General features: G+C 40.8%; 1 protein-coding gene across 9 annotated transcripts in view; it reads right to left on the reverse strand.

The window, feature by feature from the left end:
* KALRN (kalirin RhoGEF kinase) overlaps positions 1-18153 on the reverse strand; it is a 505770-nt gene that overhangs the window by 179424 nt on the left and 308193 nt on the right. For all 9 annotated transcript variants that reach the window (XM_065841448.2, XM_071810806.1, XM_071810810.1 and 6 more), the window contains exons 14-15: positions 13382-13556; positions 1294-1489 (exon numbers count right to left, since the gene is read on the reverse strand). In XM_065841448.2, the coding sequence (XP_065697520.1) occupies positions 1294-1489; positions 13382-13556 (371 nt within the window). The remainder of the gene's footprint in view (positions 1-1293; positions 1490-13381; positions 13557-18153) is intronic.

Consider the following 18153-nt stretch of genomic DNA (forward strand, 5'->3'; position numbering starts at 1 on the left):
CTCATCGAAGCTCAGACACACGGTTCGCACAATGCATCAGATTGTCTAGCCCACAACATACTCTTGCAGCAGAGCTTAAGTCTCTGCTGAGCACAGCTTGCCAAATCAGGGGGAATACTGGCAGATTTTTTTAAAGGTGAGTGCCTAAAGGTAAAGTGTTTGCCAAAGAATAAAGACATAACAATCTTTTTTTTTATTTTGAAAGTGCAAATGGGAGGGAAAAGAACAGGAATTGTTCTTGCTTTGCACTCTTTCCAGATATTTAAGAAGGTTAAAACACTTCACAAGTAACTTTCACTTCTGGACTTTATGTAGTGATTCATCTGAGCTGTGATATTCCTCTTCCAAATGCAAAATGCAAGGATACAAATATCCTGATTTATAGGATATCTTAGAAATAGGATCCTACTGCTGAGAAGCAGAGTAAAAGGATCAGACAGACACCCTATCAACATGAATCAAGTCTGTTATTTCACAGCACATGCCAAAGGTTTGGTTTTTTTTTTTACATCGAAGTTGCTCCCTTCAACTTTCAAGTACATGCTGAACAGGAAAATTCCAGTATGGCTTATCGTATTCGCTTTTTATACAAAATATTTCCAATTAGAGTTGGCTGGAAACAAGAGTTCCCTTTCATGACTGGTTTCATGGCTCTCATGCTTGGATTCTTTCCCAGAGGGTTTTTGGATCACTAGCTTATTTCTCTCTTCACCCCTCTCTCTCTCTCCCTCGGGCACGTCTGCACCCTGAAATGTGGCACAGAGGAAAACAACTCAGGTCTGTGGAGAATGAAGCCAGTACATCTGCTCAGTTTGCCTCTCAATGAAGTCCAGTTGCAGAAAGGTTAACAAGCCTAGGGGTCTATAATGACCGGACTTCATCCAGACCTGAGGTCTGACCAGCTGGCTCAAGAATCTGGAGCTCCTGACTCCCTGCAGTGCTTGTTTCTCCGTTGGTGCAAGGACAAGGACCTGCCAGTGCAACTTGTCTTACCCTGTCCTCTCCATCCGCTTTGGAATTGATTGTGAACTCCACCCAGCAGCTGTGAGACTTTCTGAATAAAGCTTGAAAGTCAACTTTTTCCTCAGCGAGTTTCAGTCTCAAAGAAACAGCAATTTCTGACACATAATGCTGAATCAAAGAATTCCCAAAACTTGTGCAACTGTTCTCGGAATGAAGAGACACGTATTGCTCGAACTTATTTATGTTAAAAACTGATCTGTTTGGTAGGTTTGGGAGTATTTTTGCTTGATATCTTTGTTTGTTTTGGTTTTTTGTTTTCGTTCTGCTCACCTGAAGCCTGGACCTCCATGATGTATTGGTGTAAATCTTGCCCTTGCTGGATGACTTCAAAGGTCATGTTGTTCATGGCCAGTTTCCGCTCGGTGTGACGCTGCAGACGCTGCTCAGCCAGAGTGAGGTCTTCAGTGTTAAAATCATTCATTTGTCTCAGTAGATCTTCATTCCAGGCGTCTAATTCTGCTGTAACCTTCACAGGCAGAAGACAGACAATGTATTCACTCAAGATGAATGAAAAAAAATCTTACTCTTACACTATATTTGGATCATAAAAGCACTTCATATTTTGACTCTGATCCAGAAACCCCCAAATCACAGCCTCAGTATATTCTGAATTGTGCCCACTTAATAGTCCCACTTAACATTTTGCCCAGGTGAGGATCCATAAAAAGATTATTGGTCTAACAAGAAATCTTCTTTTTTTCCTTACAGATTAGAAAGGACACTGTAAGAGAACACTCACTATATTCACATAGATGGTAGAGATAATATTTCTGAATAAATTTAAATGAAGAAGTAATGCTTACAGAATTGCAAAAGAATTTGTAACACCTGTGACCACAAAATCCCAAAATAGCTTAAATGTTTCTAAAACATTTTAAACCACACTATGTTACATATTACAGATGGAAATATTATTTTTTATGATTTCATAGAAGTGAAATTATAATATGATTCCATTAAGCCCTAAAACAGGGATTACTAACAGATTTTTAGAATTATTGATACAAAATATTGTGAAGAGTAACTATCCATTGTTCACATAAAATTATTATGAAACTAAATATTTTATGGTGCATTTTGTGAATCAACCCCCATGGCATTGATTGCAGTTGTATACTGTCGTACGCTGGGCTTTCAAGGACTGACAGTTTTTTATAATGGTCTTTCTGTTGTCTTCAGTGGACTTGGGAACAGGCTCTGTATAATTTTTTTCTCCTGTGGATCTGAAAGGTTTTACACTGGGAAATAAATATAAACAATTTGCTTTTGCAAAGGGGGAAAGCACAGCACAGAAACATCATACTCAGGGGCTAGGTGAATCACCAGTAGCATCACAAATCATACCTGGCTCTAACCAAGGACCTGTTTAACCTGCCAATAACTCATGCAAATTTTTCTGTGGCTTTCTCTGCTTCCTGTTTATAACACATAACCTGATGATTTTAGCAATCCATTTACTTTATCTTCTTTATTTTACATTTTAGCCCACAAATAGCCAACCAATATCAAAGTCCTCCTCTGTTTTTGCCTGTTCAATTAAAGCAAGATCTACCCTCCATCCAAACAGCACAGTCCCACCTCAGTCTAAATTCTGCTACTAAGAAAAAAAAAAAGAGGGGACATGCTAGTGACAATGAATGAGGAGTGGGAGACAAGGGACATGGGAATTAAATCATGCATATAGGCTACTACTGTGCAGAATACATTTAAAAAAATATTTTTAGAGTGTTAAATAAATGCCTTAGTTCTGACTCATAGGTCCATTTCTCATAGCTAGGTTCAGGAGAGCTAAAGCTAGGTATCTTAATTCCCACTTGTGCATGTTACAATGTAGTGAAAAGTTCTCCTTTTCTCACTAAAGTTGCTCTTCAGTGCCTGTGTGCAGTGAGATGCTTAACTTCCTAATTAGCCAGGATTCAAAATTCTCTATTCGTTTCTCCTTTCCAGAAAACATACATTATATTCAACTCAGGCACAGGATGGCGACCCAAACGGACCATCTCTCATTCCTTATCACATTAGCATGGATGGGAGTGCACAGTTTTGTATTAGAAGGGAAACCACAAGCAGTTTTTTAGCTCTTTTTTTTTGAGAGAAGCAGAAAAGCAGATTTACTTAACCAAGAACCTGGGACTTCAGCTGCAGGTTGAGAGGCAGAGTGTGGACATCCTGAGGGGTTTCTATTTGTCTTCAGCTTGTTCCATTGCCCATTCCACTCAATTATCTTTAAATAATAGCTATCTCTACAGTCTCTTTGGCCCCATTCCTGATTCCAGCAGCCTTCACATGTTGTAGCTGGAGTTCCTGAACTGTGGAGGCTTATTGACAGATTTAACGGCTATGGAGAAATGGCCAAAGTAGATGCTGCTGATGGGTTTTGCTAGGTATATTTGCATTTAGAGACAGATCCTCAGCTAACAGTAATCAGAAACTGAGGTGGTCTTGACCTTGTTTCAAACTACAAACAACTGAATGAATTTAAATAAGTGTAGGTTCCTACAGTCACGACAATAACACAAAGTTTAATGCAAAATACTTGATGGCGTGTGATACAAATGAATCAGAAGAATTTTGGTTTTTATGAGCTACTAAAAATATTGTCTGCTTGAATTAATTGCATTGATTGTCAGGCTAATGAAACATAATGATTTGACATTTTGCAAGGACTCACAAAGTACTTCCCAATTTCCTGTGAACATTCCCGTGCATGAACATTCAGGGAGATACCTAACAGTATTTAAAAGTGAGTGTAACAGGAAAGATTAAAACAATCAAAGCATGTGTTACATTAGTTTTCTCTGACAGCCATGATGCTACAGTTGGGGGATTCTGATCAAAACAAAATCCTTCCATCCTGTTTAGGTCTATGGACATCATCCCCAGGACAGGAAAATGCAAATCTTCCAGAGGGTTGAACTGTCAGGGGAGTCGATGATGAACACAAGAAGGAATCAACAAATGTTTCCACAAGTAAGCTGAGATCAGCAGTTCTACAAAACTGCCTGGGTAAACCTGCCTGCAGTGGTGCTGTTTCTCTTGGTGACTTTACCACTTGGCCCTGGAAGGGACACTGAGCACCATTACTTTTATCAATACATCTATGATAATTTCCACTCAAGTACAGGGAAATGACTGTCCAAGACCCGCCTCTAGCAGAGAGGCATCATCATTCATGATTGGGGCCTAGAGCATCTTTCTTAAGAAGAGAGACTGAGAGAGCTGGGTCTGTTCAGCCTAGAGAAGGCTGAGAGGGGATCTCATCAATGTTCATAAACATCTCAAGGGTGGGTGTCAAGAGGATGGGACCAGACTCCTTTCAGTGGTGCCCAACAATAGGATGAGGGGCAACAGGCACAGACTGAAGCACAGGAGGTTCCATCTAAATGTGAGGAGAAACTTCTTTTCTTTCAGGGTGCTAGAGCACTAGAACAGGTTGCCCAGAGAGGCTGTGGAGTCTCCATCTCTGGAGATATTCAAGACCTGTCTGGACACGTTCCTGTGCAATCTGCTCTGGGTGAACCTGCTTTAGCAGGTGGTTTGGACTAGATGATCTCCAGAGGTCCCTTCCAACCCCAACCATTCTGTGATTCTGTGATCCAAGAAATGGATTGCCTCCCAGCAACCAGTGCTCCTTGTGCTCATGCTGGCAGCCAGCTTTCCCCAGGATCCCCATGCAGCAGCAGCTGCCCCTAAATATTTACCTGTCCTACCAGCCATTGCAAGGCACCAAAGGGTTTACACTCTGTTACCCACACTCCCCAGCTCAAATCTGTGGTTCCAATGAAAGAAGAAAGGACAGTACATGCAGTCAGGACATGAGCTGAGAAACTCTTTGGGAAGCAAGGCCAGTCCAGGGGCTCCATTCCACATTGCCAGGACTGGCAACAGGGGCTAAGACTGCACCTGGGTAGCTCTGGACAGTGGGGCTGATCTAATGGGGCCTGTTAGCCCAGGGTCAGCTCTGCCAGGACCAGGAACACAGTCACCAACGGAGGGGACAAGGAAGGAAGGAGGGAAGTCATCTCCAAGCAGGGGCTGATGAAGGAGCGACAATCACCCCATGTATTGCGTTAGGGGAATGGAGGAAGAAGTCAGGCACAGCAAGAGGTGGAACATTACCACATTTCTCAGGCAAAGTGTGTACAGGAGGGTTGGGTACATTGGTCTGAGTAACTGAGACAAACAGATGGCTGGAAGGGAATCTAAAGCACACGAAGGCAAAGAAGTGATAGCAGAGCTGTGATAACAACCCAAGTTTCCTGAATCCCAATCTGGTGTCCTATCCCAGAGATCATTATGCTTTGTATATCTCATTAAAACATTTCCTTTTCTGTCTGTACAGCCAATGACTCCAAATCTCAGCATTTTCTGTACTTCAAACCACACTATTTGGAAACAGTCCCAGAGTTTGAATTTGAGACCCTAACTGGTTTGACTTGGATATAGGGAAAATGGTTTATTTTTCTTCAGGAAGAAGCTGTAATTAGGCAACTCTGTTAACTACAGATATATATTTTCAAGTCTAAAAAAGGACTTTGGATGCTTTCACAGACTGGTCAGGCATTGGTATATCTGGTGAAACTTGGACTGCATCAGATAAAAGTGTCCCATCTCCTAAGGTGTGGCAAGAACCAACTGCACTGGGTCTGTGTCAGGAATTGTCTCATAAATGAGGTTCAGTTGGCCATGGCCTTGTTTAATTCCCTTTTGACCCAGAAGAATGGCTGACTAGAATTTACTCGGTTCATCGGCTAGATTTTTGGTGGGAAGAACTGAACAGCACTTCTTATGTTTATTCACTTTAGTTCCCAGTGTTTGTGATTCTAAATAGACCTTAACATCTGTCACATGCCCTGAGAGAAGCCCTGAGCTGTGTTCTGTTCTGCTGTGGCATGAAAAAGAAATCATACCAAAGCAGAAGGGTCATGAGAGCAGCAAGTGTGGCAGCACACAGGTCTGCATTAGCAAACGCAGCAGCCTCATCCCCAGGTGCCCACAGTGCTTCCAGGAAAGCTGCAAGCGTACCTCATTCTCAGCCACACTCTGGATGACTCCTCAGACGAAGCCATGCTCCTCCCTTGCAGGTCATTCAGAGTTGGTGGCCAAGAAACAGCTCCCCATTACTAAAGGAAGGTCAAGTGACCCAAGAGTACCAATGAGGGACAAAGACACAATGAAGCTCTTGATTGACAATGAACCTAGAAAGTACGTTTCTTCATTTTTCATCTGAAACAGAGGCTCCTGCTGCCATGATTATGGGAAGGGAACTAAGGCTGGTAGGGAACCAAATCCAGTATTAAATGAGATACCTGGGATATCCTTAACAGAGCAGTGGAGACAGCACAAGAGTTAACTTCAGCAGGTGAGCAAATACTGGGTTTGTGCTGAGCTCCATGCTACTCTGACAAGCTCTAACAGACACACAGACTATGTCAGTCAGCTCTGTTTTTCATGCAGACACAGCAACCACAGTCTAGACCACATACTCTTTAGGCAGGAACTCTCCTAAAGGAGCAACTTAATATACCCAAATTCCCACTGCTGCAACACTGCTGCATTTGCTGCTTCCTGGGTTTATCATATTGTAACACCAGCAGATAACATGACTGAAGGGAGAGGGACAAGGTCATCCTCAATCCTGGAGAAAGAGGTACAGAGAAAAGGTACAGAGAAGAGGTACGCTGGTACAAACTAATAAGAGTAATAAAAACAGTAGCAGACCACCCATCTCATGACTACATTGCTTGCTTGTGAATTAGGCCAAAGAGCCTATCCAAGCTGCAACAGCTGCTGTGCAGGCAATTGTACATCTGCAATAATTTCTAAATCCTAAGTATTTCTCTCTCTCCTTTTCTACAAAATGCTGCCGCTGAGCCTTGAATGCTGCACGCTTGGCCTTAATTCAGTGTTTGAAACCTAAAGTTGTCGTCTTTAATGCCAACCAGAAAATTTTGTTTGCCAATTGAAGGAGGCGGAGAGGGGAAATGAGGAATCAAGCAAAATAAAATATATGGTATATGATGAAGAATGAATCACATAGGAGCTGATACTTTAAAGTATGGGCTGAGGAAGGGCATGTGAGGAGGAGGGAAAGAAAGTTCTATCCTGGGAGCAGAAGCTATCAACACACAGAGAGTGGGCTCACAAGAAGGATCTGAAAAAAAGCAAAGATGCTAGGAAGAACAAGCAAACGTGGGAGGTAGGTTGCAAGAGAAATGTTGGTGCAAGTAGGAGGAGGAGCAAAGGTGAGAAGAGTGGGTAGAGCATGGACATGAGGCAGGACAGGAAGAACAGTCACACAGGCACAGGGCAGATCTGTACAAAGCTCAGAACCAAGAAAAGGGAATGTCACCTCATTTCTTGAGAAAAAAAAATGTGGCAGTCATATAGCTGGGATGAACAGAGAATGAGGATGGATGAGAGGTCAGATATGATTCAGGAAGGAATCAAAAAAGGTAATTCTGACTCCTGGATACCAAGGGAATGTCTGCAAGTGCAGAAAGAAGGGGATTATAATGGATTATGGAAGAGCAGAACTCTAAGGCACATATTAGAGACTGGGCACCAGGGATTCCAGGAGCAACAGTACTTGGCTCTGTTTCAGCGTTCAGGGCAGGCTGGAAGAGCAGAGGAGAGGATGTGACATTATAAGTGGATCTACAAGCAGATTACTACTGAATGTATACAGTAGAGGAGTTGTAGGTAGGAAAGGGTGAATGAAACTGTCACTTCTACAGATCAGGAAAGCAGAAAGTTCATTGTTCCTCCTCCTCAGGTCTCATTGTGGACTGATGCTGTGCAGTGTGACAATACTGTCACCCATTTTTTGACAACAGACAGAGATACCACACTGGCTTAGTGGGGACCTGAGCCACTGAAGTGTAAAAAGGCTGTCACAGTGATGATTCTGCTCTGGTGCTTTTGGCTCCTGAATCCCCAAAATATCAAGAGAAACAATGGAATTCAGCTCCAAAAGACAGGGGACAAGGACAGCTTAGTGCTTGCCTTTCCTCAGAATACAGTGATGTGCAGTTTGAAAATGAGCTAAATATGGAAAAGAAAAAAAAAGCTCACTAAGCATGAGACATTATAGGAATCCAGCCTATGAACAGAAGAGGCTGAAATTTTTCTTACCATTCCCTTTCTTTCAAATATATCTCAAGATCTCCGTAACTCTTAACTTCTAATAAACAAACTCACATCTAAGTGTCAGCTGCAAGTCAGTAAGGGATTATAAAAACATCTTGTACATTCACACAGACTGCCAATTCACTTGAAAGATTCTGCTAATATTATAAAGCTGAAATGTGAAGCTCAAGTGAGTTGTAAATAGCAGTGAAATAAAGTACTGTGAAAGCTGATTCCTGTTCGCTTCTAAACTCATGCTCAGGGATGGATGTGAACAGCCAGAAGAGCCAGCAAGTGAAATCAAGGCTGAAAAATTTAATTAGAAGATGAAATGGAGCCAAAGAGATTGAATGGTGGAAAATTAGATATCCAACAGGTGAAGATTTCAGTGATCATGGGGCTTTTTGAAAGATAACAAACAGCACACAAAATCAAATCTATATTGTAGAGTGGGAACTCTGATAATCCTTTCCAGGACTATGTCTTGGCTTTGGAACTAAGTTGCTCTAAAACTACGGTGCTTAGGCTCTGTCTGGCATTGCACAGATTCACAAGCATTGCAGGAAACAAAACAGCACACACAAGGGAAGAAGCTGGGCAGCTCTGGGAAAGGGAGAGGGAAGCTTCTTTGGAGGTAACAAACAAACGTTGCCAGATAGGTATTGGCTGAGATCATTCCTGTTCTCAGAATTTTAGAGAGGCCTACAGGTGAATTTGATCATCTGTCTACAAAAGATATAAAGAAAAAACATGCAGAAAGACTCTGGATCACAGTAATTTTGTTGCGGGTTGCAACTCAGTGCATTTTACCATTCATTTCTTATGCATTTACTCAGCATTTTACTGTATAATAGCATTAATTCAAACATTGGTTAACAAGCCTTTCAATAACTATTTCTGAAGCAAGGAACAAAGTATACTTGACAGATTTTGCTGAGGATATAACTCTGGAATAAGACCATGCTTCACATGTGAAATGTGCTCAGTTGGGTTCCGGCACTGCCGCTCATGTCTGCCAGCTATCGTCCCTTGAGTCGTACACGCTATTTCCTTGTAGTGGATCAGCTACCACATTCACATTCCATGAAATCTCCTGAGTTACTTGCTTGGCTGCATGGACTCAGTTGAAGTCTGTATCATATAGAAAGATCAACCATATAATCCTAATAATCACATCTTGTCTTGAAATGGGTAATGACTTGGTAAAGGAATAAAACATATCAGGCATCAAAGTTAGACACACTTCCTAAGTATAGAATGGGTTGTCATTTTATGGTTTTAAAACCTAAGGTAGGACAGCCTGCCCTAGGGATAGCTGGGGTCTCTTGTGTTTCTCTTATGGCTGTTTCCAGGTGTTGTCATAGTTTGGATTTCATAAGTTACTCCAAGAACCCAAAGTGCAAATATCAGTCCATGTAATGATATTAAGGCGAGAAAGAACAGGCAGGACATGCTATGTTCTAGTGGGTTCATATCCAAATTCATATCTGCCAAACTTTGACTCAAGTACAACACAAAAGCTGCCTGTGCAACTTAGAAGTCCTTACAAGTCCTAAATGAAGGCAGCTGGTCTGCCCTGCCAAAGAAATAAGCAGGTGTCTTCTTTCTATGTAAAATACCTTTACTGAAGACAAAATTCAAAAATATTTGGCACATTTCACTGGAGTAAAAGTAAAGGTCCAATGATGACTAAATAGATGGAAGTAAGTGCTGCTCATGCAGTAATCATTAATTCTGAAGTTTGTCTGGACTCCAAACCTCTGTCAAGAAGAGAAGATTACAGAAAAGCTCAAAAACCGGGAGGGCTACAAAGCAGATGGGTACAGTGCAAGTTCAGAAACAAGTGCCAAAGGAAAGGGTTATGTGAACCATGGCATGGATTTTCATATCTGGGGAGAGAGGTAAAAGCAGGAAAGTTTCCAAAGAACAAATGACAGTCAGACACTTTCTAAATAAAATTAAAGGCAAATCACTCACTTGCCATTTGTGAGTTTGAAAGAATCCTAATACTTTTGTTTGCATCATTAATTAGAAAGGAGAAAGGGTGGTAAGGAAAATAAACAGAATTAAAAATGCTTGGTACCGAAACTGGTTGGAAAGAGACAACATGACATGTAACTATTCTCTGAGAGTGAGCTCTCATGTGCAGCCTTCCCTAAAGCTGTTGGAAGCAGATGGGCTCCCACAGCCACATCCCTCAGGCTTCCTCTAGAGAGGTACCAGATTTTCCTCTCACCAGAGTCCCCAGAGAAGGGTCCTCATCGTAAGGGATTCCCTGAAACACAAGAACCTGAGAACCAAGGGTGAAAACACAGACCTGAGGGGGGACAATGGGAAACTCAATGCTTGACAAGGCAGAAGCAGCGAAGAGGACAAAGATCTTCATGTCTGGGAGGTGGAGGGCCAACTTTCTGCAGATGGTTTGATTTGTGTGAGCGCAGGAAGGAGAGGGATTAATGCGGCTGCAGCAGGTAGAAGGGTTTTGTTAGGAATGTGGTCAATACGGCACTGCTCTTTGGACAGATGGGAAGGGGCTTATCTAGGCTAGAAAAGGAGAAAGTCATTTGACAATCACACTGGTACACAGTATTTCTTAATCTATGCAGATCTAGGCTATTATGGAAAATTAAAAGCTAAATACATTTCCAGTCATAGCTCAAGCTACTTGACTTCACTAGAAAAAAATACTTAATTTCCTGTTTTAAATTTCCTCATATTTTCCCCTTAAAAGCTCGGAATAGTCAACCGTCAGAAATACTACATGCTTTTTAAATACGGTAATGAAAAAATCTTTTTGCTTCTCAACAGTGGTATGAGATTATTTTGTTAATTTTGATAACACTTTCCTACTGATTTGGAATTTTTATTACACGGCTGAGGCAACTGACTGCAATCTACTTTATAAGGATCATTATTGTGTCAATTTGAGCCAATTCAGCTGTCATTTGAAATGCATAGCATACATGTGTCATTTAATATTTTATTTGAAATTGCCTTTCTCTTCATTGTGCATCAAACTGTTTTTCTTGTTTAAGCACTAAATGTACTTATAAAATTTAATATACTGACCTGGATGTATTTTTTACTGTGTGTTCAGTTATAAATTAAATTTAATAATTATTCTAAAATTAAAAAATATTTTTCAGATGGAAGGAGCTTTCAAAATAAAATCATCTGCCTATAGACTCCCTTTGAATTGTATTCTCAGATTTCCTTGTAATATTAATGTTGCAGAGGGAATTCAGATGTTCTTAAAATAAAAAATAGTAAATCTACAGTGACAACTAAGTGGTGATTTTCTTTAAAATCCTTTCTAGCTAATCTGATTTTAGCTGACTCTAAAGCATATTTCAAATTTTAAATATCTTAATGTATCACAGTCGCTCCAAATGTGTCTGTGAATACACAGAAGTAGGATTCATGCAGAAACAAAACAGAGGGATACGCATAGTATTCTCATCTCTGGTATCACATATGAAGGGGACCAGGATAAGTCACATCATCTGCTGGTGCCTCAGTTGCCCCATCAGTAAAGCAAGCCACGGTGGTAATAGCCTTTGGAGTCTTTGATTTAAAGACTATGTACAAAGAAAAGTAATTTTAAAACAGTATTTTATTTTTTTTTAAGAAGATCTTCACTTAAGTCAGCATAATTCTAGGTTCAGGCCTAGAATTTGCAGTGAAACAGGCTGAGATCTTAATGAATGACTCACATGGGTTCACCATGTACTGCCTACAGACACATTTGGGTGTTCCAGAAGAACATACTGTTTTTTCACTTTTTTTTCGCCTTCACTTTTGAAAACACAGGTGCCATTTATAGCTATGTCAAGTATATACATTCACAGTCCATGTATATCTCTAGAGTAAAAGTCTCAATTATTCAACATTTGCCACACCATTGTATCAAAATATCTTCTATTTAAATATAGGAGATACTACTGTTACTGCAGGCTCCAGAATTTTGAATGCAGGATTCTTGAGATGAAGTATGTTATCTGACAGGAAATACATACATTTATACTTATACACACATACAAATAATACTGTCTCTCAATAACAAAGTGGCTGTCTATAACTGGTAAGTAAAATGAAACTCTTCTAATTTACATACATAACAAGCACTGTAGAACAGACTTCAGTACAGTACCTAAATAAGCAGTCACAACAGGAAAACTTAAATGCTCGGTGATTTCTATTCTGGCAACAAATTATAGACCAAGATGCATAAAATCCTCTGTTTTCAGCCTTTTATTCCACTATTATTCATCACGCCATGTCTTAAAATAAACATGAAGTACAACACAGCATTCTAAGGCTCCCATTAATTACCAATACTCACCTTGAGATTACCTACAGATTGACAGACACCACCTTCAGGTATTAATCATCATAAAACACTTAAAGTTGCTCGATGAACTGACAGTGGGAAACAGGAGTAAGAACATACCCCAGAAGGGGCACAAGCACTGACACATGGCTTTCATGGACTTTGTGCACAAGTTAATGCACATGTTGTTCTTTATGCACCATGTTGTATTAGAATTACAACAGGTAATCAGTAAGATTGGCTGGAGTCTCTTTGAAGTTCCTCTGTCCAAGAATACCTCAATTACTAATGCTCTGATGAGTTTTCCATCCAGTGCTTTTGATTTCAAAACAGAAGTACAAATCAGAACTGAAAGATCATTTCTGCATGAGGCCATAAAAACATACTTTGCCTTTTTTTTTTTTTTTTTTAAATTTTTAAATAAAGCTACTGTAATGGTTAGAAAAAGCTCATCTTTTAAATATCCTTTCCTTTAATGCATGAAGTGTTTTTTCCCTTGGTGGTTTAAAGCCAAGCACATACCTGTTTGTATGCATCTATGTTTGTATGTAAAGAGACAAACCTCACTTGTGAGTGATACAGAACTTCCAAATCCCTGAGTGACTGCTGTCAGGAAAGACTTATAACAGGAGCATCTCATAAAGCTTCTCTGCAAAGCAGGCAGATTCTCAGTATAGTCAGTTAAGCAGACACAAATCTATTTCAGTGTATTCTAGCAGTATACCCTAAAGCACATTTTTAGTTTCAACATGCCTGATTTAAAACCTGGTTGTAACATTTCTTCCTCACTGGACAGCTGAGCAGAATCAAACAGCTCCAGGTTTATCCTAACAGAGTGTGTTTACATCCACTCCCTCTCCCACAGCTCTACCTTTCTCAGGTCACGTAACCAGCTCTTACCTCTATGGTGTACTGTTCAAAAATCCGGAGCTGAAGGAAAATGTCTAGCTTAATCTTCCTCTCATGGAAGAGCTCTTCCATCTGTACTTGGGCCTCATCGAGCTGCTGAAGGACAGATTCAATGTGGCTGATGGAGCTATTGTGTGGAGTCTTATTGTTGGAAACGGCAGAGTCCCTGTAGCAAGGCAGAGAGCATGGTTAAAGCTGAGCTTTAAGGCAGGCAAAAGAGCAAGAACTACACATTTGTGATTCTGCGTGCTGCTGAGAAGCAAACCCAAGCACAAAGGGCTGAGGTGTATGCAACACTCGTCTCTTCTACCTGCTGAAATCCTGCCACTCCTGAGCTTGGCACAAAGTTTGAACAAGGGGAATCATCTTTTCTTGTGTCGTGACACTGTGACCTTACATACTTGGGAGGGGAACAGGAGGAAAATGGCCCTTCAATCTCAATGGCTTTCTTGAGGAGACTGGCTGGCAGTCCCCTTTCATGCTACAGGGTAGCCTGCTCCAGCCTACCCTCACACCAAAGTCGGGCGTGCTGTTTAGCCACCTGGACCTTTACAAATTAATTTTGTGCATTTCATTTATTACTTACAGGCTAATGGAATCAGAATTAGCAGCATTTTAGACCAAGGGGCAGGGATGCCTTGTAATGTTATTATGTGATACAGCAATAGATGCAGAATATGGTGCAAAAATCTCCACTAAAGGAAAACACCTTTCAAACACTGCAAAATGGACTCTGATTTGTTTTTTCACTAGGGTAAGTGAAATGAGACATGCCTGTGACAGGACAGATACTGCTCCATACAGCTTCCATATACAGGCAGCAGAAAGGAGGTGTTTCATGGATAAAGAGGTTTTGCAGACATAGTTGAAATTTATCCTCAAATGTGCCATGAAAGGTCTCCCAACTTTAACAAGAACCAGAAAGGAAACCCAGAAGCCATAATTTATTCTTAGCTTTGTTACTTCAGCTAAAACAAGATTTAGATGCAATGGTTTTCTCTGTCCATGCTTAAACCAAGTCAACTGAAAACCTGTGACCTGGAAGGTTAACAGGATGAAGACAGTAAGCCAGCAGATCCTACCATCAATATTTCCTATCAATCTCCAGTTCTGCCTTGGAGAATGTGGTGGGGACAATTACAACGCCAACAGCACATACTGTACTACTGGCACAACAATAAACTCCTAGGTGTGCAGAGAACTGACTGACAACATTGGAAGACAAGTGAAATGTCAGGTAATGCTGCCAGGTCACCACGTTGTCCCACAGGGACCAAATGCAGCTGGGAGCCATTCTTCTGGCTATCTAACCATGGCTGCAGAGTAGAGGTGTCTGTGAAATCTCCCTGGTGGTGGAAGAGTGCTCGTACATTCCCAATTTTTAGCTTTGTATTTTCATTTTCTGAGTTGAATTTTCCCTCCATAAACATCTACCAAAGCATTTGTAGCTTTCTACAGAGTGTTTGTGCTTTGCTCTTTGTAAATTATCTTCACATAGGGTCAGATCAAAACAATGTAGAGTCAAATGTTAATTGAACACTTGTCAGTGAGCATAATTGAGATTAAAAAAAAAAAGTATAACCTTTCACGGATATTTTAAATTGAAACTAGGCACTGACACAAAGTAATTTCAGGTGAGTTTAAAACACACCTTAAAGGTTCTAAAGCAACAAAACACACATATTATTCTGTTTTCATTATGCGTCATGAAGGAACAGAACAAGCACTTGCCTGAACATCCGAAGACTAAGAATAAAATTAAAAAATGCAGAATAGTTATTAACTGCATAGTGGCTTTCTCTTTGGATGTGTTTCACCTCTTCTTTCTCAAGTACTTTATGCTTGATAGACTGAGATTCAGATGCTCCAGCATTATTATGAAGCAAGTACTACCACCTTTCCTTGCTTATGAGGGAATATTACGCCAATATTAATGTCTCCAGGTGATACGGTTCCTGCCCCACTCAGTCTTGTGTTTTCACCTTTTTGGCAACCACAAGGTCTATCTCTGCCTCCACATTAGAGCTGTACAGAGGCAGAATGGAGATAAAAAGTTGAGATTTTTGACACTATGGCTGTACTACAGGCCTCATTCAATCAAATTCTGTTTCCTTCAGTCGGCACCTGCCTTCTATGAAAGGACATGAAATATGTCTTCATTCAAATGCAGGATTATTACTATTCACATATTATCTAAATGACTCAATGAATTATTCAAGACTGGTGTTGAATAATCTCTCACGGGATCTAAAGACACACTTGATTTTAGAAATTATTTTTAATTAAACATTTCACTCTTCAAATCAAGCCACACTTGCATTTCAGTGGCTGATGCAATGCAAAAATCTAAGTGTAATAATCTGATATTTTTTCCACAGTCTCCTCATACAAGGCCTTGGGAATCCCTGTATAGTCTGATTTAAGAAAGATCTCCTTCAAGAAAGAGAAATTTCTGAGATTAAATTCATCTGCCACAAGATCTCAATTTCTTACTCTGTCTGGTGACGAACAATTCTGGGAAAGAATTAATGGAAGATCATTACTAGTCTCAGAAAGGACATTCAAAAGAGCTATAAAATGCAAGGAAATTATGGGAAAAAAATACAAAATAAACTTAGGGGAATGTAAAATTTGGCTTGCTGCAACACTGTTGAGTTTGTTCAGAAAGAACATCATGCTCCTGAAACCACTTCCAGTACTTTAATGGGGAGAAAGCTTGGTGAAACACACCTGTTATCAACAGCTGAATTACTGGAAAGAAGGAAAGGTATGTAACTCCTCACTGTCTTTTTTTTGTTTGTTTGTTTGTTTTCCCCAACATTCCTGTTCTTTTACATCTCCCTGGAAAAAGTCATTATTTTGCCTTTCACAGATGTGCAGAACTACTGTCTCCAGCAGCGTTTCTAAAAATACAGTTCAAAAGATTTGCTTTGGTGTTGACTCCTGAGAATGATGATCACCTCAGCAAAACACTGATAAGGAAGCATGAAAAAAGTGTTTCCAATGCTAACCATGACATGTGCAGTGCTGCTAGACAAGCCTATTTTATTCCTGACAGGTATGGCTGACTGATGCAGAGCCACAGAGCCCATGAAGATCTTCTGTGAAGAGCAGTCCCAGGCATTGTATTTAAATAGGTTGACAGCTGAGCTTTTCCTAAGCTGTCCAGAGGAGACACAAAGTGATACTGCACACATGGTCTTCTCTAAACCAATTTGTGTTCTCTCAGAGCTGACAACAGGAAATGTAAATCTAATAGGACTTTGAAAAACTTTATTTGGTTTAACCTGTGGTATGGCATGTGTGGTAAGAGCAGTGTATTTCATTCTCTTCACCATCGTAGCGTTTCCAATCTTCAACTATTCACATCAGGCACAAGGTGATTCACACTGCAATGCTGTGTTAAGGAAAGACAGCAATTCTAATTTCTCCTCCCTTCCTTTACCTGTGCGTTCTTTACTTTTGCCATCAGCCACAAAAGCTGTAGAGTAGGTGCACACAGAGACGGTTTCATGTTTTTCCTACACAGTTCTGTTTCACTTTTTGAAAGAATCCAGGGTCGCATTAGAGGCTTTGCAGTTAGAGTGCTCAAAACCAACACTTGACTCAGAGATTGTCCTGAGAATTCAGATCTACAAACCTTTGCATGCGCTAAGGGCTGCTGTCCTTCAGACAACTGTTCTGTGTTTAATCTGAACTTTACCAGAAGCAGGGGATCACTTTGACCTTGCTTACTGTTCAGAATACAAGCCAGACCCCCAAAACAACATTTCTTGGTTAAATACAGCTGCCACAAAACCTCTCTTGGAATTTCACAAATGTTTAGGCATGACACCAGTTCAAAAAAAAAGTCTGAAACCTGTGGCCATCCTTACTTTTCAAAGACTGAAACTAAGAATTGACAAAGTATACATTAAAAAAAGCTGAAGCCTCACACACCCTCTCCCAGTTCACCTCTTCCACTGCACGACCTTGCAGCTGCCACCTCAGCCTTTCTCCAATAACTGCTATTTATACTGATGTTCCACCAGCTTCTCAGTTCCAAGTATTGCCCTGGCCACTCTCCAACTCCACATGCCACTTTCCTACTGACTCAGGTGTAGGCAAAAAGCCTTTATGCCAGTCCCACAGCCAGCACCAAGACTCCTTCAATAGATACACTTTCTGCAACCCCACAAACCACCCCACACTCCACCTGATGTGCTTATAGAGGGTACCTTGCAGGTTCTTCACCATGAGCATTCATGCTGAAATGATGTTACACCAATAGATGGGATGAACAACAACAAAAAAAATCTTCTCACAGCCATTTTGTGATCTCATAGAAATGCCCTAAACTTTGCAAACAGTTTCTCTGCATAAAGGGAAATTACCATGCAGACCTTTGCCTGACCTGTTACGGCTGGCCATACATACGTTCTTATCTAAAACCCCCTCCTTTTGGCAGCTCACTTACTTATCAGCAAAGATGAATGAATGGAGCCTACCTGTGTCTACTCCTGATCCTTCCTTTCCAACTCTGATCTCAGCAAGCAATACCACAGCTTGAGTCCCTGGGCCTGCCCCTGTGATGCGGACAAGCCACATACAACAAGACTAGCGATATACACAGGCTCTCCTTTCAAATCTCTTTGCACCCAGGGTGACAGGAAAAGCTATAGAGGGAAGCTCAGCATGTGGCTGTAGTAAAAGACTCAGGGACTCCAGGAGGGTTCTGAAGGGCAGAGCTCCACCAGGGTCCTTCGTCATCTACTCTGCTCTAG

This window comes from Patagioenas fasciata, chromosome 7 (genome assembly GCF_037038585.1).
Source record: "Patagioenas fasciata isolate bPatFas1 chromosome 7, bPatFas1.hap1, whole genome shotgun sequence".
NCBI classification, from domain to species: Eukaryota; Metazoa; Chordata; class Aves; order Columbiformes; family Columbidae; genus Patagioenas; species Patagioenas fasciata.